This window comes from Gopherus flavomarginatus, chromosome 6 (assembly GCF_025201925.1).
Source record: "Gopherus flavomarginatus isolate rGopFla2 chromosome 6, rGopFla2.mat.asm, whole genome shotgun sequence".
Lineage (NCBI taxonomy): Eukaryota > Metazoa > Chordata > Testudines > Testudinidae > Gopherus > Gopherus flavomarginatus.
Window position 1 is genome coordinate 21,104,259 of NC_066622.1, and position 21,347 is coordinate 21,125,605.

Sequence of the window (21,347 nt, forward strand, 5' to 3'; positions counted from 1 at the left end):
CAGCTACCTGTACCTGGCATGTATAATAGCAGTGAAAAGGTTAGGAGTTTGAATCTGGTCTCCTCATAAAATGTAAAGGGCTACCATGAACTAGGACCTTTGAAGGGAATTCAGGCTTAACACCATTCATAGAATGTCAGGGTTGGAAGGGACCTCAAAGCAGGACCAATCCCCAGGCAGATTTTTGCCCCAGATTCCCTAAATGGCCCCCTCAAGGACTGAGCTGGCAACCCAGGGTTTAGCAGGCCAATGCTCAAACCAGTCTTGAGGAGGGAGGAATAGCTCAGTGAACCTGTGGTATGTATGACAGATCCAGTTGTAGCCTAACTTGTTTTAAACTGAGTGGAGGGGGAAAGAGAATTACCTTTACATTCTGAACCTTGCTGTACAAGAAGGTAAAGTAACAAGAAAAATCTTACCAGAAACGTGGTAAATTTGCACTCATTCTGTCTTTTCTTTCTTTTCTTTTTTTTTTGTTTAGTTATAAATCTTATCACAAGCTGATCCAAAAGAATAATTTCCAAGTTCCTTGCAAACCTGGCTTTTCTCTAGAGGAAGAGACAAGGCAGGGCTGGAGACCACCTGCATTTCTGTTGAAACTTCCACTTCCTCTCTAGTCCATTGTCCAGAAAACAGAAGGGCTGTCATGCCTGATTTTTCAGTCACTGAACACCCACAGATCCCATTGACTTCAGTGGGAGATTTAAATGTTCAGCACCTCTGATAATCAAGCCCAATAGTTTACACACATGAGTGCACATGCGTGTGGAGGAGAAGAAATCCCTCCAGACTGAAACCTGGGACACAGTGTCAGCACTAGAGCAAATTTTTGGTGCAAGTGCCTAAAAGAACAGCCAGGTAGATATTAAAATTAAAAAGTGATCTGAGTTTATTACCATCAAATATGTTCTAGGGCCACATTTTGAACCACCAGCCCCACAGCTGTGCCCAGAAAACATACGTGCACATAAATAACTGCACTGGCAAAATCTTTTTCTTTTTCTTTTCTTCTTTTTACCCTTTTTCTGTTCCCTTTTATAGAGAATATTTTCTATTAGAGTCACAAATGAGTAACAAACTATTTGTACATAAGACCATTATATATCAAGACAACGATTAGATTGCATGGGTCAAGCTAAGTCCTTTCAAAAAAACCCAATAGAACATTGACTAATCTGCTGTGATTCAAGAGAAGGAACAACAAGACTGATCATGCCTCTTTCTTTGAGCCCTGGTATCTAGAGTCAATCTCTGCCGTGCCTAATCAAGCAAAATTTTCATTGAAAATAATGGAAGTTTTCCACAATTATGAATTTGGTTGTAAGACTTTCTAATTAAACCACTCTCAGAATCTTCTTCTCCCACCAATAATGCTTAGCATCTGACTGAACCAACAAAACCCAGGAAGTTGAGTCAAAAGCTGAAATCATAACCATAACACAAGTGCTCGTGCCTAGCAAATTCAAGAGTCTCCAGTGGTGGGGATCTCAGCTATCATTTGCACTCTAATACAGTGCAAAGGAAAAATGGAATTTCAAGCAATACTTTTAATGTCCTAGCTTGTGGTAAATGAGATTCTTTGCATTGTTTAAAGAGAGATTTTCTTATGTCATTTAAAATAGTAACTAGAACAGATTTTGAAATCCCAAAATTTCACAGGCAATGTTTGGGTCCAAGGTTTTAGTTTCTCTCTGCTAAGATACAAGAAGATGTATAGTATCGGCCACTATATTTGGATCTGGATCCCAGTTCAGATTTCAAACATCTCCAAGAAGAGTGGGTATGTTCAGATCCAAGATTTTGGTTCAGGCCTATCTCTAACACAGATCATTTTTGGAACAGCTGTTAGTGTTATATAGCCCCTTCCATACTAAGAAGCAGGTTTAGGTTTCATTGATGTGGATTATCTGTGGTACCCTATTTTAAACTCTTTTGGTGAAGGTGGACAGGGTCTTATGGAGAAGCCTCTGTTTGACTCAGGAAGCACAAACAAGTACAAATTGAAGTAAACTAGTGGATTTCAAGAACTCACCACGTTCTCTGTGTTTCCTGTCCCATTGGCAAGCTGGCATTCTTCTGCATGACCGTTACAGAAGCAACTCCCCCGGACAATCAGATCATAGATAGCATAGTGGGCAAACCTCTGGGGTTTCTCCAGCAATCCCAAGCCTTGGCAGGGACACTCCTGCCTTTTTAATAAAAGGAGGCGCAGGTTGGTGAGTTTCAGGAGGTCTTGGGCCTCAGGACCATATGGGTCTTCGATCTTGTTGGTTGGAGTTAAGGCACGATAGATCACCTAAGGAGGCAAACAGAAAACACATCCCTGAGGAGATGCAGCACCCCTGTATGTGCAGTCAAGACAAACGGGATGTTCAGGAAAGAATAATATTTGCCATTTGGGAGGCTCCTCACAACCTTAGTCATGGTTGACGGGTATGAGGCACCAGGTGGTGGCGGACTGTGACAACTCAAAGGAATACTGGTGTTGTAAATACAATACTATCCACCTTTCTACACCACTTTCCACCTGAGCATCTCAAAGCATTTTAAGAAAATACCTTCAGACTATCTGTGAAGTAGATAGTCTCACCGTTCTAGAGTAGTGTAAACGGAGGCACAAGGAGGTAAGGTGATCTGCTCAAAGCCACACAATTGGTCTATGATAAAGCTGAAAATAGAAGCCAGGAATCATGAGTCAGTCCCCGAAACTAATGACCAGAAAATAGCTTGCCACACCACTGTTAAACATTAGGATAAGCAGACTGTTTTAAAGGCTGAGCCAAATTATTAATTAGGAGGGGCTAGAGAGAGAGAGAGAATCTACAGTGTTCCAACGGTTCAGATCCAGGAATAAAGGCATCCTATGGCTACTGGATGTAAGAGGCAAGGTTATTGTTTGTTTGGAGTTTCCATGTCGCTGAGAGAGGCTATTCATGTTACAGATTGCAGAATCCCAAAGGAGTAATAGTTTTTTTTTCTCAGTATCAAGGCTCTGGTTTTGTGTTTAACAAAGGCTGCAGGAATATGTTCTATTTTAGCTTCAATTCCACTATGACTGTTCCTTACTTCAGGGTCTTTTCTTTTTATTGTGAGGGTGGGTGGTGGAGATAGAGGGGTGACAGTGAACTAGAGAGCTGGTTGCATTAGTTCCCAGGCTTAGATTCCCTTTATAGATGTGCTGTCTCTGATTTGAGAGCTATTTTCTCCTCTGGCTGAGTTTTGCCATCATAGCAGAGGTACTTGTCCTCTGGGTTCTTTGGCCCTTCTTTATGAGCAGTGACAGTCTCTGTCTGACTAACTATTCCTGGAGTGAAAGCTTTGTTTCCATAGGGATTCCCTCTCTCTCTTTCTCTCTGGATTTTCTTTTTTAGTGGACAGACAAGTTTAAATACTTGCTGTGTGTAAAATATTTCTTCCGTTCCTTTTTGTTTGCAGGGGCCAGAAAAGAGCTGGTGGTTCGTGCCTAATAGATAACTCTGTTGTGTGTCGATGGCACATGGGAGATAAACCCCCTTAAAATAACAGAGTCAGCTTCCTGACTCAGTAGCAGACCTACACCTGACAGAGTTACGCTGCAGTGCCAGCAGCACATTTCATGCCTTTCCACAGCGTTTTCTATGTTATAACTTTCCCTTTTTTTTAATTCTCTTCTTTTATTCTGCGGAGCCATCCACAAAGTGGCAAATGACCCTGTCTGCTCAGACCAGAGATGTCCACATTCTCTTGTTCAGTGAAGCTATGGGCAGATTGCCCAGCCTGTGCAACCCAGGTGCGTACATTCCCCTGATCAATGGAGCCATGATAAAATAGCCTAGTCCCTTCTGCCCAGATGTCCACATTCCCCTGATCAATGGAGCCATAAGCAAATAACCCATTCTGTTTAGTCCATGGGCCCAACATTCCCCTGATCAATGGAGCCATAGGTCAATGACCAAATCTCTTTAGAGCTGGATCCTATATTTGCTTATCAATGGAGTCATGGGCAAATGACCCAGTCTGATTGATCCAAAGATCAACACTTTTAGACTGATAGAGCCATGTGGGAATATATTGATGTATTCACTCCTAGTTCTTAATTATACCATGTGCAAACATAATACTTCACACTTCTATAGAGCCTTCCAACATGAAGTGTCTCAAAGCAAGTTATAAATAATAACATATGAAGATCTGAAACAACCCTCTGAGGGGCTCTCACACTGGCACAAGGGAGCTGAGGCCCCAAAAAGTTGATCAGTCTGTTTAATCTGTGTTCTTGTCATCCCTGTACAAGCTCCATTCTTCATACTTACCATCAAGCCATCAGGACACCCCAGAGGCTACAAGTTTGAGAAAAAAATATTTTAGTGGCATCTTGCACTGTGACATGTCAGCTGAGAAATACTGACTGGCGTGGGTTTAAGAGCTGGAAGATCTGGATTCTAGTCCCAGCTCTGCCACTGACCTCCTGTACAACCATGGGCAAATCATTTAATCTCTCTGTACCTCAGATTCCCTCTCTGTAAAATGCGGGATCATAATGCTGATCTACATCACAAGGCAGATTGTGAAGTTTAATTCATTCATGTTTGTGCAAAGATTTGGGATTTTCAATAGAAAAGTACTATGGAAGGTTCAAAGCAGTATTTTACTATTATATATCTTGAATCATATTTAAATCTGAGAGAAATAGAAGTGCATTGTCATATGCTAGCAATACATCTGGCCCGGTGTAGTATAATATTAGAAATCTTTTATATATTAGTGTAAGCCACATTTTTCAGGTGGTGATTAGTGATTTGGGTATCCAGTTAATTGCCCATCCTCTCCAGATATTAATAGGTATCCTATGTAGCAGTGAGTTCTTTAAGCTGAAAGAACAGCTACAGGGTGCGAAGCTCTCACTACTGTTCTGCCTGCTGTCTTGAAGGTGTTTTGCATTTTGTTTCTTAACCTGCCAGCTTGAAAAATACTCGGACTCCTTATGGATTTATTGTTTTGCAAATATTTTCCTTTGCATCTCTTCAGGGGAGTTGCTTTGACATTTCCAAATCCTCTTAGAGCTTCGAGTACCTACCCATCAGCAGAGATGTTAATAGCCTTGGAAGTCCCATGGCCTCCAGTTGTGGAACAGCAATATTCTGTTCCATTTGAGACACAGGAATTTGCTTACATGATTAATTCATTATGTACTTCTGCTTTTTAGAATAAGCTCAATGGTGAGATTAGAGTCGTTTATCCCAGTCTCTCCCAAAGAAAGATTTTTACAACATTAAAACCTAATTCCAGGGACATAACACAAGTGAACTCATGTATATGTTCTTCCCAGGCTCAGCAATCACTGGCTCCTTGCTAGCCTTCACTATTACAAGAATCACAGAAACTGAAGGCCCCTTCCACGCTAGGGAAATTTGCACCAGAGTGCTAGTGTAGACATGTTGCACTAATGCAAAGTGGAGTTTGAACTGGTGTGACTTATTCTGCAGTAAGTCAAAGAAAAGCAAGTCTTGCTTTACACTGATGCAGTGTGCCATTAAAGGTTTGCACAGGTGTCTGCAGTGAGTCACCTGAATGCATGCCCCATTTTGCACTGGTGGAGCACACCTACATTAGTGTTTGATTCTGTTTAGCTACATCAGTGCAAATTTCTCTAGTGTACACACAGCCTGAGTTTCAGATTCTTCAATCCATCACACTCCCCGGAGGAGAACCAGGGTCCTTGAAACCCTGAAGATAAAATCTGCTAGACACTTATGATTGTGTAGTGTAATTACTGTTTCTTTGTTGCCTATTATTATTATTTTTTTTTCCTGACCCTGCTTACATTTTATTATTGTTTTATCATTAGTTGATCAATTGTTTTTTATATACATTATGATGAAGGTGAGTAGGCATAATATAAAATACTGGTATTTATCAGGTGGGATCTGACATCCCATCTGATATATGCTTCCAGGGATAATTTCATAATAAATACAACAGTCTACTAAAAATGGTTTTGCTAAAAAAAGAGATGATAAAATTGTATTCGTTTGTTTTCATTCCATCAGAAGGAACACTGCCCTCGTTAGAAGTCGAATATATCCAATGATTGTGTATATCGCTTGTGTGCTCTATATAGATTTTTTTTAGTGACTTAGGACAACACTAAAGTCATTTCAATTAGTTACTCATTTCATGTGGTATGAGAAACTACAAAAAAAGAGGCAAGGTGTTCTTGTGGCTAAAGAAAAGTCTGAGGAGATCTGGGTTTGATTCAGATCCCTAACATAGACATCCTGCCTGGCCTTAGGCAAGTCACTTAGAGACTGCCCCTATTTAAATCCATGGGAACTTTCCCAGTGACATCAGTGACCTCGATCACTGCCTGCTTCAGTTTATCCATTGGTAAAATGGGGATAAGAACACTTAGCTCCTTTACAGGAGGGTGAGGGGATTAATTCATTAATGTGTGTAAAGTGCTTTGAGATTCCCAAAGGAAGATTAAATGAAAAATATTAATTTTAACTTTTTATTTTTTAAAAGGTGGCCATCTAAATAATGTCTGTGCTGAATTGTAGGAGGCAGATTCTTGTCGTACAAAGAGACATTTGACTTTTACATTTTGTGTACCTTGCGGAAAAATTGATTTGTTTATTAGCTTTCCCTGGGTCAGTTTTAAGTTTGGCATCCCGACAACATTCCTGGGAAAAGGTCAGGAGACTGCCATAAATGAATAATTGTGTTGTTCATATTATTCTGATGCCAACTCTTGATCGGGATGATTCAAAGATGGCTTCCCAGTACGTGACATTTATCATTAGGATATTGTATTTATTTAAATCCATCACCGTGGTATCTAAGCCTTTCTGCCCTAAAGTTTTGAGTACCTTTCCCCAACACTAGAGTGTAGGTTTAGTGAGAGTTGTCTGGGGGGGAGGGATATCTCAGTGGTTTGAGCATTGGCCTTCTAAACCCAGCATTGTGAATTCAATCCTTGAGGGGGCCATTTAGAGAACTGGAGCAAAGATATGTCTGGGGGTTGGACTAGATGACCTCCCAAGGTCCCTTCTAACCCTGATATTGTATATCTAAAGGACAGAGTCCTCTTCTCAATGTTTATTACAGATCCCACCCTGATAAATGCTGAGCAACTCCCATTTTCCACCAAATTTGATGAGTTGAGGGCTCTCAGCATCTCATTAGAGGCTCTCAACATCTTATGGAAATAGATCACAAGTCCTGAGTTACCTTTATGACCAGAAACTGAAATTGCATCTGAAAGTTTAGTAAGGATTTTCAGGCTTAAGTGCAGATCTGCTATCAAATGCCCATTCGTCACCTTAGTTCCCCCTCCCACTCTCACTTCTAATTTTCATCAGTCATTCAGCCATGATTCATAAAGATGGACATTATCCTTAGGGTGACCAGATGCCCTGATTTTATAGGGACAGGCCCTATATTTGGGGCTTTGTCTTATATAGGTGATTATTACCCCTCCACCCCATCCCAATTTTTCACACTTGCTGTCTGGTCACCCTAATTATCCTGGTCTCCGCTGACCATCCTAATAGTCAGGATGTTAGCAGAATCCAGTTCAAAACGAATCAAGACAGCCATCTTTAGAGGATGTGTTTTTCTGTTCACCAGCTGGCACAGCATCGTAGTGGATGATATTTTATCTCCAGTCAAGAGGGTCATCTTCATTCCAGAGACAATGACTCAGATTTTTGATTTCTTGCCATTCACTGAATCCGTGTTTTGCTTCTCCACTCCTGAGGCAGATAATTTTGTTTTTTTAACATGATCTCCCAGCCTGCAGTAGTCAGAAAAGATGTGGACACAACAAAAGCTCCCCTCATAGCCTCAGGTCAAGGAATAGGAGTCACGCGTGCAGGGCAGTTCCTATGCATGCTCTCTTACAAAAGAAGATCCTTGTACAGAACAAGAAATGGATATTGCAAATCATTGCTAAGATATGCCGATCACGTTGCATGGAATTGGCTTAATAACGACAATAATGTCCCTGCACTCAAAGCGTGCCCATCACAAAGAAGCCATAATAAAAACTTCCATCAATCCAAAATGTTCTTCAGTAGTAGGTTGCTTGCAAATTGATTTAGTTTTGAAGGGTGGTAATAAGCATTTTCACCTCTCAAATTTTCCTACCCTTTAATAGATGTTATATGACCAGTCTAATGGAACTACAGTGCCAAATGCATTATTCCATCCTGCAGTGCAAGAGTAATCTTTGTGCTGTTTCAGAACATCATTAGAAAAACACATCATTAGAAACACACAGAAATTCCACTTTTCTTTTTAGCTATCTGAGCATCTCATTGATTCACGGAACAGGTTTGCTCCAAATCCATTGAATTTCCATCCTCTCACTATAGACAGTAAAACTATGGAGCAATTAAAAAACAGAATATGGCAATTTATTAAAGAAAAATCTATGCATTTAATTTTTGTTTTGCACCTATGATCCAGTTAAACCCAGCTACAAAGTGACATCTTGGGTTAGTTCTATGCTTCCAGTGCAGTGGGGAGCTGATACCTCTTCAACTGACATTTGCCGTTGGCTATCTCAGTGATCAAATTTTCCATTCAACATCCAGCCTTCTCATCAGTATGGTGGCCCCTTTTGGATTTAGAATATCCAAAACATTTCTCCTAAATTCATCTCATGAGAATATTTTTGAGTACCACAAGCTACTATCCCCATTCCACAAAGTGTTACATTCCATTTGGTAACAATTAAAAAGCACTATGGAAGGAATACCCAAATTTTGGGCCACAATAGCAATTTGCCAGGAGTCTAAGGATCATACCTATGCAGGGCAATCCAAACAGTATGTCAGAGCAGTGGTCTGCTGCTGGTGGTTGCTGTTGCTGGTTGATGGTGGAGTAATGCACAGTCTTAGAGGAATTATTTATTGCTTAGAGGTCAGAAGGCAATGGGAAAGGACCCTGTGTGATGAAGGAAAAACTATTTAACTAGGAGGGTGGTGAAGCACTGGAATGGGTTACCTGGGGAGGTGGTGGTGGAATCTCCATCCTTAGAGGTTTTTAAGCCCGGCTTGACAAAGCCCTGGTTGGGATGATTTAGTTGGGGTTGGTCCTGCTTTGAGCAGGGGTTGGACTAGATGACCTCCTGAGGTTTCTTCCAGCACTTATCTTCTATAATTGTATGAAGGTTAGAGACAGACAATACTGAAATGTCAATTAACTCCCTTCCTTCTCCCCCTGCCCAAACTTTTGTGGTTTAGATATAATCATATAATTTCATTATATAAAGCAATGCTGTGCCATCATCTAGAATACTATGTTCAGTTCCAGTCCCCCTTCTCAAAAAGGATGTAGCAGAAATAGAGGAGGTCTAAAGATAGGCAGTGAGAATGAATAGAGGTGATGTTTAGTCTCCGTGATCCATTTTGTCTTTGGCTCTTCTGCTGAGACTACCAGCAAGGTGTCAAGTAGTGTTGAATTAGCACTTGTCCCATGTTTGGCAGGATCATCCCAGTTTCTTCAAATCAGTCCCACATCCTGCAGGGAAGGAATGCAGGATAATTGAAATGTCCCAAAACTTGCCCCAGGCCTATACAACATCATGATCTTGCAATGGGATCATCAGGACCTGAGGCCTTTTCCATAAGGCTATCACACTGCAACACATGATGTTTCCTCATGAGGCAATGAGCGTTTTCTGAAACCTAAACTGCAAACACCAGTGTGATGGGTTCTGTGATGTGGATGCCTGTCTGCTAGGAACTGGACTGAGAACAATGAAACTCATTCACACTGGCTGCTGAACAGCAATCAAAAAGTAACAATATCCAGTCGTGATTAGATTGGATCTGATGACCTAGGCCGGATTCTGATGGGAAAGGCGCCATTGCCCATCACCAACGCCACTTTCCTATGCAAAGCTCCTTGAAAGATTTCCGAAGAACCAATCTGCAGAACAGAGATCTAATGGAAATCTAAGCTGCCACTGTCTTGGTGATTATAGTAATACATAGAAAACCACAGAGCAATTAGTAAATTATCTTCTGCATGGAGTTAAAAACAAAAAACATGAAGTTATCCACCAGGCTAATAACTTCTCATACAAATAGATTTTTTTCTCAATCAAGACTTGAAAAAAGAAGTGGCAGCTTCTCCAAGCTTTTATATAACAGCATGAGGATGAGAAATCTATTTGGTATCTGCTGCCCAGCATGTCAGGAAGTGCAGAAATAATGCTAGAAAAACAGTGTCTTTTTCTGGCTAGTTTACAAGGTGCCAAACAAATATCCCTGACATGGCTCATTATAAACCTGGCTCTCTGCAGTTCATATAACAGGGAGGCAGGCCCCCAGACTGTCCCCTCTCTGCCCCAGTTGTTCCTTCCAGGTTCAAGTCACCCTCAGACACAATCCCCAGTCTCTTTAAGCTTGTCCTCCAGAGAAGTGAAGTCTAGCAGTGTTATCCGCTTGTTTATTCTGCTGGCATTAACTGCTTCCCGTCAATATGCCTCTGCATTTTCTCTCCTCTACAGCTCAAGTTAAACTAAATGCTGAACAGACAGCCCTAGTCATAACATTTGAGCACTTGCCTTTCAAAAGTGACTAATCCCTCGTCGAATCCTTTCCAGCTGGAAGTTGGAAGAATCCACGGATCACGCTCAGGTCTGTTTGCTATGCCTGCTGCAGATCTCCTGGACATTTCACTAGACCATTTGACTCTGTCCCTAGCACCTCAGCTATTAGGGGGCTTGATCTGGCAGAAAGATGAGCAATCCCATTTGTCATTGACGTCAATGCTTTGTTGAATCAGACCCTTAAATAGCTGCTGATGCCTCATTGAAAATCTTGTAAATTATTAACATATCCACATATTGCAGTTAAAGAGAAGGCTCTTCCATCTTTTATTTAAGGGCATTTGCTTGAAAATAGTTTTCCCTGCTTAAAGGGGCACCAAAATGCAAGTTCGCCCAGAGTGTCATTTTCCCTAAGGCTGGCCCTGCTTAAGAGATCACCTGGTCCTGCTGCTTATCCCTCTGTGGAGCCCTTAACATTGTCAGTTCGCTAATCGTTGTGATGCCACAAGTAGATTATGGTGTCAAGTGGGAGGAATAAGCAGTGTGTCCAAATCTTGCAGCCCTGACTCTCTATCCCTAATCAGGAAAAACTATCATTGTAGTCAATAAGAGTTTTGCCTGAGAAAGGACTGAGCAAATATTGTGCTTGGATATCCCTCTTCCCACCCATTTGCAGCACTGTCCTCTTCTTTCTGAACTCTGAGCAAGGCCCTCTGTGGCTCAGGGATCTGTATGTCCAGGTACGCTACGTGCACATAACCCTGTGCCCCGCACTGGTCCACACTGACTTTTAAGAGGATTCCTCCAAGTGATGCAGAGCCTCCTCTGGGGTAGCAGCTACCCAGGGGCTTTCTAGCAGTGTTGCTCCATTGCAGTTAGAGGAGGCAGAGACCCAGGGCCTCCATGGTGATGGCTCTGCCCCATACTTGAGCAAATTGGTGCTTGTGAAGCAGAGCTGCACCCCCTTACACCAGGTCTGCATTTGACCCTCACTGTGGGTTTTTTAATATGAATACTTAAAAATCTGTTAGCTTAAAAGCGACATCTTTGACAAACAGGCAGCACGGGGCACTTCCATACCCAAAGGGGTCATCGTGGTTTAGACGATGAAAAGTGTACAAGTCTTCCAAACAAGGCACATTTCACATGTTGCCTAGGAACCAGTTACCTTATTCAGGCATAAACAATTCTTCTCTCTCCTCCCCCCCCACCAGTGAATTCCAGTAATGGGCTCGTTATATCACACTTCATTGGTGTCATCTGTCACACAGACACGCACATAAATGGATGGGCCTTTGATATAAAACTCACTTACACTCTTCAGACCCAATATCATAGAGTCTTATTTCTAATCATCAGTTCCTGGGGCTTTAAGTAGGACACTGTGATACAGACCCTGCATCTTAATGCCTTCCTTTTATACAAACATATTATTCTACAGAGAAGAACATTTGTTTTCATTTCCGGATGCTCTAGTTTATTAAAAATGTGCTTCTAATGTCCCACATCCTTGAATGCATGTGCTGTCAGTGTGCAGGTTCTAGAATTCCCATCCTTATCTCCACCTGATGGTGTCTGAACTCCCAGGCTTCTGAGCACACCAAAAGTCTGACTGCAATATTGAATTAATTTTAACCTTTTGCCTTGGCCACATCTTCAGTTAAATTATCTGTCCCTAACGATAATATTAGTATTGGTACCTACATACAATAGTGAGTGGTGCATTAGAAATGTAGACATATAGACAAGTAATAAAAAGTTCAATATACTGATGCATAATGCCACACAGAAGCATTACTGTAGACAGATGTTTTACTGAAGGTGAGCAAATCTTCTAAAAAATGTTATTCCATAAATATGTGCTGGGGGTTGGATGAAGCTGGTGGGCGTAACAGTCATCCTTCATTCAGGATAAATGTAAGAAGCAACTAAGCTCCTTTTGGAGTAAAATAGCTGAAGCCAATAGGAGCCACTGCCCAAAACATATGCCACATGCAAGGCTGGCCAGGAGCAGAGCTGTGTGGATGGAGGGATTTCACTGGCAGTTGAATACAAACACAGATGGCAGAATATTGCTTTGGTGGAGGCGTGTGTATATATGTGAGCACATGCAGCCAGAAACATCACAGAAACAGAGAGAGAAGGCAACAGAAAGTCAAAGGTAGCTAGAGAAGAACTTGTAATGTGATCAAGAGAAAGGTAAAAAAGAGCTTTTGGGGTACAGTGCTGGCTGGAAAAAGAGGCTTGGAAAAATGGTTTCCTCTTGTTTGATTCGTACTGTGTTCAGGGAAACAGGACTTTGTGTGCATTCTTTGTAAATAAGCAGGATTGCATCAAAGAAATCCCTGGCACCATTACCAATTTCTCCTCCTAACAGAAACAACCTGCAAGACTTTGAATATTGGCTACCAGCTCAGGTCAGAAGGGGTAACACTAGCATCTTAATCATCTGAACATTAATTGGTACCTTCAGTTGGGAACAAGTTAGATAATTTCTCAGAAGTTACCTCCTTGCGCTATGAGTTCACCAGCTCTCACACGAAGCTGGCTTCAGCAACTGGATGTGGGAACTCCAAAGAAAACAAAGGATACTGCAGGAAATAGCACTGGGGATTCCTCAGGTGGCACTCTTCCTTCTGAGTCAGTATTGAATCAGTGTCCTAGGGGCACTGTGCAGATATAGGTGACATCTTTAGAATAAGATGTAAAAACTGAGGTTCTGACTACATGTGATTAAAAATCCCCTGGCACTTTTTGTAAAAGTAGGACTGTTAGCTCAATGGTTCTGATCAACTTTCACTTTTGGTAACTACATTCCGCCTCCCTCTCTCCGTCCATCAGTTTCAATAGAATAAAAATCTGTTGTCATGATCCTGGCTCAGAATAGCTAATGCATTTGTACCCCAGACATACCCATATTTCAGTGATGATGGTGAATTAAGTGGTCCTCATAAAGTCTGTCCAGAACTTCAGGATCCTTTGGGATTATGGGTGCCGTATAAATGAAAGATGACTAATTTTATTGCTGCACATCAGTATTCCTCTTCTTGTTCTCTGGGAGGATGTTGCATTGTGTTGCTGTGCGCTGCTACATACCTGCTACATTTCATTGCAGAGGTGGCTGAACTTTGGTGGGTGAAGTGATCCTATCTGTTTTTACTTCATTCACCAGTTTGTAGAACTATTTGGGCTCTTCAAGGTTGTAAGGCCTATGTAAATATATTATTAATAATAATAATCTACATTTCCAGCATATATATATATGTATATATATATATAAAAATATTGGCTAGATGATAAATTGAACTTTTTTGCTACACAAACTGATGTGTGTCAGTGCAGAGGCTTGTGTTGGATGAAGCTTTTACTGTCTGATTTTCTGCCCTCCACATCTCAGATTTAATTTAGCAGCAATACATGGTCTTAATGATGTTCTCCAAGGTCAAGTGTTACAGAGACAGGGGCTTTTGTTACAGAGGCAGGGGAAAGAAGTATGGTTTGTAATTAAGGCCTGTGACTCAGGACACCTGGATTCTACTCCTAACTTTACGAGAAGCCTCCCGTGCGACCATGGGCAAATCATTTAGCCTTTCCACACCTCAGTTTCTCTATCTGTAAAATGGTGATAATGCCATTTATGTGTTCTGAGGTGTGACGCATTAGATTTTGTAAAGTACTAAGAGCCTTGATCAGAAGGTGCTATAACAATGCAAAATGGGTATTAGGTGTTTAGAGAGTATGTTGATGGATGCAAAAGAAATAACAAAACGGAAAACGTACAAGTACATTGTCTTAAGTGCAGTGCCACTTTCCTTATTTCATGATTTAAAAAATCACATTCGCTAATTAGCAGAACTACAACTCAAACAGCAGGACGGTCTGGGAGTCAAATCAGCTGCCACAAATTTCCAATACGTGCACCATCCATATGTATAGGTCTTATGCTGCCAATGCACAGGGGTGAATTTCACCTTTCACCCCTCTATGCCTCAGCTTCCCAGCCTGAAAATAAGGATAATAATTCCTTAACCCCTCAGGCAGCTGTGATGTAATAAGCACCACTGGAATTCCTACACGTTTCATTTTACGCAAACCAGGGCATCTCTTCACTGCAAAATAAGCGAGAATATGCGAAGTCCCAATGCCAAATCTGTGACAGCATGATCACTTCTATGACTACAATTGTGATGCTATAAATAGGACTATGACCTCACTAAAGGATCTTAGAGAAGATATAGTAAGGCTCTTGGAGGCACTTATTCAAATGGCTGTAATCATAGATATTCCTAAGTGAACCTAGGAGATGTCTAGCCATTCATGTATAACTGTCCTCTTTTTTCTTCAGGTTTGTTCACATAATATGAGAGGCAGTATAGTCCAATGGAGAGGGCATTGGACTTGGTTGGAGTTAAGAGATTTAGGTTCTAAGCTCGGCTGTCTCATCAACCTGCTGCATGATCTTAAGTAACTCACTTGTCTTCTCTGTGCCTTAGTTCCCCGTCTGTAAAATGTGAATAATGATATGGGGGGAATGATTACCCCCCTTGCCACCTGAAGTGCTTTGAGATCGATGGACAAAAAGTTCTATATATGAAGTAGCCATTTCATTAGTAAATAATTAATAACTCCTCTTTAAAGAGACATTGTCAGTATAAACATACTGTATATTTCTTTAAAATAATCTCCTTTTCTATCTAATGGCACTTTAGAGGATTAACACAGAACAAGTTTTACAAATCTAATTTACTGTTCAGTATTTATGCTAGTTTCCCATTTTCCCCCTAACTTCACTCAGCTTAGACAATGAAACTAGGTTGGTCAGTTTCACGTCCTGTTTTTAAACAGTTTCACTTCCTAATCCTCAGGCACTAGCAAAATATTGTATGTGGCAACACTGAAAGTGACTGTTTACATTAAAGATGATTTGACTGACCTAAAAAAATCCATGAAAGCATTTGTATTCCCTTTCTTTTACTGAAACTTCCCCTTCGTTTTCCCATCACCTCCTCTTTTATTTTCATAATGGAAAGCCTAAATGTTGTGCCTACCTTTATTTACTGATTTGGACAGTGTCCCTTTCAACACGTTGTCTCTGATTTTTAGCCAGTTTTTAACTGACCCTCTAAATATGGTCCAAATGTCAGTTATCACTTACCTCACCTCTAGTACAAGGCACTGCATCTGAATACCTGGAAGTGCACAGAGACCCCTCTTCAATAAGATCATCTTGAAGCCCAAACGTTGCTGTACAGTTGGCGGAAAAATATTTGTAGGGTCTCCATGTCTGGCCATTGTCCTGAGACCTTTCCAGTACCATAGCAGCTGGGCGTGGCGACTTGAACACTACTATGACGTGAGTCAGGTAGAACGCTGTTTCCAAGTCCAGCCTGATTTCTTCCCTGTGTACCCCTTGTGCAGACTGCCACCAGGAGCCAGGATTTAGGAAGAAATCATCTGTCATATCAGAGGGAAGGTGGGAGTTATCAGGCTGATTGGCATTGCATTTAGTGCATCGGGGCTGCCCACAGCCTTGGGAGGCCCAATGAAGGAGGTGCTGGTCTGGGTAGAAGCAATAAAGTTCTGTGCTGTTCTGCCCACATGTGGTAAGAGAGACTGGAGTCCTGCCGGTTGCTAGATTCCCTACAGGAGGATTGCAGGAGTGGCCGTCGCAGCGGAAGGTTCGTAGCTTTACTGGATCTGAAATACAGTAGTAAGAAACAAAACTAAACAGAACTTCTCAGGCCACTCTTGTTATTTAAATATAGGGAAGGAGTAGGGTGACCAGACAGCAAGTGTGAAAAATCAGGACATGGGGTGTGGGGTAATATGAACTTTTATATAAGAAAAAGACCCCAAAATCAGGACTATCCCTATAAAATCGGGACATCTGATCTCCCTAGGAAGGAGATACAAACTTCTAACAATCTAAACCATCATGGAGACATTTGTCCGTCTACACCACTACAGAATTGTCAGAACATTCAGCACCACAACTGAGGACAGATTTTTTTTAAAGAACTCAGCATGGAGCATGCTGGTCTCTTCAGAAAATGTGACCTAATTGCCACAGGGTTAGTTTCTGGGTGAATCTAGCCTTATTTTAGGTGCCAAACTGGGAACTGAACTCTTCTGAAAACCTGGCCCCAGCGATCAGTGCTGAGCACTGGAAAATCCGGCCTTGATCTCTTCTGATGATGATGTGACCCCTCTTGTCCAGCATTACACATCTATATATCTCTTTAATGATAGAACCCTTGTGTTATCTCGCTTTTATTGTACCCTAGTGAAGCTATGCACCTACAGAACAGGTACAGTCCATGTATTGTATAGTATATTATTTGGTTTGCAAAAGTGCCTACAGGCTCCAATCAAGGATTGAAGCCCCATTGTGCTGAGCTTTGTACAAACATATAACAAAATGATGATTCCTGCCCCCAAAATTAAGGCCAGTATTTTCACATATGGGTGCCTAAGTTTAGGTACCTACATCCATATTTTGGCTCCACCCAAGTGGCCTGATTTTTCAGATGTTGAGCATCAACATCACCTGGAACTGTGGGGTTTTAGCAGCTCTGAAGTATCAGTTCCCTCATTTAAGTATCTAAATATAGTGTCAAGTGAGGAACTTCAGGCAACCCAGGTTTGCAAATGCTGGGCAAAATGTTTAGAAACCAATGTCTATTGTTTATATACTTATTTCTTTAGAAACTAAGAAAATTAAAAGAAATCTAAAAAATCCTAATATTTACATTTGTTCATCTCTATAGTTCCTATATGGAAATCATTAATACCTTGTGACATTGAAGTTATAGGTCAGTCCCAAGACCTTATTATCAGTCTAAGGAGAATCACCTTTCTAATGACATACGGCACAGTCTTCATTTCTTAACAGTCCAGAAGGAGTTAGAGTCTGACCTTATAAGGTCATAAATCTAATGTGAGGGGAGGTCACAAGTCAAATCCTAGGACTCTGTACAAGTCCTACAGGAAATGACCCTTCCAGAGAAACTTGGAATGGCCTTAAATGCTTAGCAGTCTAGGAGAAGTTCAAAGATCAACTGTTAATTCAAGATTTAGCAAATTATGGGCCAAATCCTGAAATCCTTGTTCAGTTTTTATTCTGTCTTACTCAGGCAAAACACCCTTTAAAGTCAAGTTAGACCTGGGAAAAGACCTGAGGATTTAGCCCTATAAAACTATAGAAATTATAAGCATTGAACCATAAAGTCCAATTTATGGGGAAAAAATGAGCCCAGCTCGTATGGCTTTGCTTCTGGTTTCTCTTCTGTCCTTCATTTTGAGGTAGATGGTAGCATTTATGCTGCAGATCTCAGGAGCGAATGGTGAGGATCTTCACTGCTCTGAGAGCAGTGCTGGACACAAGCAGTCTCTTTAGACAGGGCTGCTGGAGCTGTTTTTATAGTGGGGGTGCTGAGAGCCATTGAACCAAACTATAAATCCTGTATTGAATGGAAGCCACTTCAAGTCAGGCAGTGCTGCAGCACCCCTAGTTCCTGCACTTGTGTCTTTGGGGCTGCCTCGTGAATATGTGCAATATGTTCCAATGCTCCCCACAAAGTGCTGGCCGTACTATGCAGACTAGTGCAAAGAGGGGGCAGGACAAAGGCCCAGCCGTGCCCCATCAACCTTCTCCTTGCAGGGTGGAGAAGCAGGAACAAGCAGTCCCTCAAGCCTGCTGGAGCTCTGATTGTTGGAGCCTTCTTGCACATGTCTCCAACACTGCATTGTTGAGCAAGGGCCTGTCATGATCTTGCCCTTTGCACCTTTGCCCCATATTTTGTCTCATATTTGTGTATCACAGGCTAAAAGTTAGGAGTCGGAGGGACTAAGCTATCTGTCTGGCAGCTTAAAGATGCAGTAAATTAACTGAAAAATTACGAAAATTTTAAAAGATGTGTGTCAACAGAGCTCCACAGCCTGCTGATGATAATAGTTCTACAAACTAATACTGTAAGAGTATTGTAATGAAAACCAGAAATCAGGCACAAACCATAATTAATACGTCCTGGCTGGGTGACTAGCTCTGCCTACTGCTACTTGGCTGGGAGTCTGGCTCAGGCTCTGCTTGTTACTCCTTGAATACAGCTCACAAGTCCCTGTGGCCAAGGATTACTGGCCAGAGCACTGCCTGTGAATTGGACCCGCAGCCAGAGTAGAGCTGCTCTCTCAGGTCCCAGGACTCACCCTGGGCACACGCCCGGAACCTCAGTTGATCCCATGACTCATCCCTTGAACAGAGCTGGCAGGGGCTCATCATTCAGGCATGCCGCTGCACTGACTCATCGTCTGAGTAAGGTCCTACTTAATTAGCGATATTGCGGAAATTGAGGATCCTGCAATATTAGGTTTCCACCACAATTTTTATTTTAATTAGCTTACTTTGCACAGTCCACAATTTTGTATACATTTTGAGGTTTGCAACACACACTTTTTCCCCCATTAGTACAGTAGAACCCCATTGGTGACCAGCGTCCTTGGTTGGCCAACAACTGCTCTGACTGGCCGGCCACAGTTTTGATATATTTGCTCTCAAGTTATCAGCTTGTCACTTTGAATTGCATCTATGTATTGTATGGCTATGCGAGAACATCAAGGTTCAAAACCTTAATCTGAAAGTTTGTCTGAATGTCTCTTTTTCTAGAAAAGGGCTTAGAGATCTCCTGAGTTCAGACACCTGGACAAGGTGTCTAGTGCTTCCTGGTTTCGGCCTTGTTGCTGCAGTCCTGAAGCCTTACAATTCCAACTGCTCTGCAGGGTGAGTTCCATTGAGTAACACTGAGTTCCTTTTTTAAAAAAAACCCCTCACTTCTGGCAGATGAGGTAGAATTTTAAGGCTCTCAGGCTGCAATGCTTTGAGAATATCTTTTCATGGCATTTTGGTATCTGAATTTCCTTATTTTACCTAGCCTGGCTTGTTAATGTCTGGTCTCTGTCTTGTGAGATTTCATTAATGAGCTCTGAGACCCTTGGGTGAAAGACATTGTAGAAATGGAAAATATGGTTGTTCCTGTATTCAGTTTCTGTGTTTAAAATGGATCAGATATTATCCTCTCAATGTGGTCAGTGCTGTACAAACCAGAGCAGAAGACATTGTCTCTGGTTCCAAAGAGTGGACATTGGACTGGTCCTACCAATATCATGCTGAGAGCCTTCAGTTTGTATTGGCCATAACTGGAGGTAAGGGCCTTTAGCACTTCTCAGGATCAGGCCTTGAGTTAAAAATACCATTGAGATGTAATATATCATGACTAGAGGAAGGTCAATCTATAAAGGTGTGTGGACATCTGTCTCTCTTTGGTGGATCATCATGGAGAGCCTTCACAGAGTATACAGCAGCAAAGATTTGAAGGAAGACACAAATCATTTGGTACCCAAGGAAAGGGAATGAGGGAATTCTAACTATAAGAAACAGCATGGAAGAAATCATGGAGACAAGAATGGGTGAAAGTAAAGACCAGAAAGTTTTGGACAGGAAACTGCTGTTTCTTTTAGTTCCTGTTGGTGGGCTATTTGAATGTTCTAACTGTATTTAATGGCACATGGAAAGTGAGAGAGAATGCAGTTGTCCTTCTGATCAGCAGTGACATGGAAGTTTATCTGCTCTGCCTGCTAATGCAGCAACATCAATATACAGTTCCTGTCTGAACTGCTGTGTCATTAGGAAAAAGGAGAGCACAAACTGCAAATTAGTGGAGGGGTGTTTGAGGGAAGGAGGGAGAGGAAAAATGTTCTGCAGTCGATTAAGAGCTTTGCATTTAAATAAATCAATCTGCAGGAGCTTGCTCGGCCTCCCAGTAACACATCACTCAGTTGTTTCATGGCTGTGATCTGAAATGGGGAGTCAGAATGGCGAGGGCACTGCTGAAGAAGGGAAACAGCGGCCAGGCAGCCAGCAACTTCCCCCGAATGCCAGGAGGGGCTCACTGAATAATTTATAGGAGGCTAAACCTTCAGAACAGCGCATGGGTGCTGGCTGTTACTCAGGTTGATTAACTCTGGCTCCTGTGCTGGATGGCTTGGCCCAATAAACGAGGCCGTTTATTTATTTATTTATTTATTTGTTGCTTCCCTAAATGCTGTGCAGTGAGGCAGCAGTTTGTGGAGTGCGGCTGGCAAATGACAGTCTCTGTCTGATGGTTAGTGAGCCATTCAATTGGAGATGGGTCGCATGGCTGAAAGGACATGCTAGACAACTGTTCAGGCAGCGATGACTAACGTCAAACCCCCATTAGGCATCAGAGCCTGACAAATGTTAACTGAAGCCATATTAAATATTGAAAAGTGCATTTTTCACCCTCTCTAGAGGCCTAAACAGAAGAAATGGCACCAAGCCACTCATTTGGGATCTGATCTAAAGCCCAATGCTGGGAATAAAAAGATGCCCATTGACTCCAGTGGGATTTGGATCAGGTTCTTTATTTCTTGTCAATATAGAGAACCATGAAACAGTGTTTTAAATGTCTTCAGTGTGTTCAAATCACGAAGTTCTGATCCATATTTTGGACACCCTAAAAATCTGAGGTTGTCCCAGACTCTCTAGTTTTGGTGGAGTTTCACTACAACTGATTTTACGATAAGCCAATTTCACACTGGGGGTGTGCGCATGCGGATTTCACTTGTTTTACTCCGTTTACCTGTCCTCTTAGTAGCTGAAAAATTGTAAATATGCATTTTTAAAGCTAGCTGTGGGCAGAACACTGTCTCTAGGGTTTAGTAATGAGCTATGGAGCCCTTAGCTTCCCATTGGTAGCAACCAAAACATTTTAGCATTTGTTGGCTGGTCAAT

General features: G+C 41.7%; 1 protein-coding gene across 1 annotated transcript in view; it reads right to left on the reverse strand.

Moving 5' to 3' along the window:
• Positions 1–21,347, reverse strand: part of LOC127054414 (netrin-4-like) — a 61,312-nt gene that overhangs the window by 36,804 nt on the left and 3,161 nt on the right. The window contains exons 2-3 of the mRNA XM_050960561.1: positions 15,696–16,237; positions 2,033–2,296 (exon numbers count right to left, since the gene is read on the reverse strand). Of these exons, the coding sequence (XP_050816518.1) occupies positions 2,033–2,296; positions 15,696–16,237 (806 nt within the window). The remainder of the gene's footprint in view (positions 1–2,032; positions 2,297–15,695; positions 16,238–21,347) is intronic.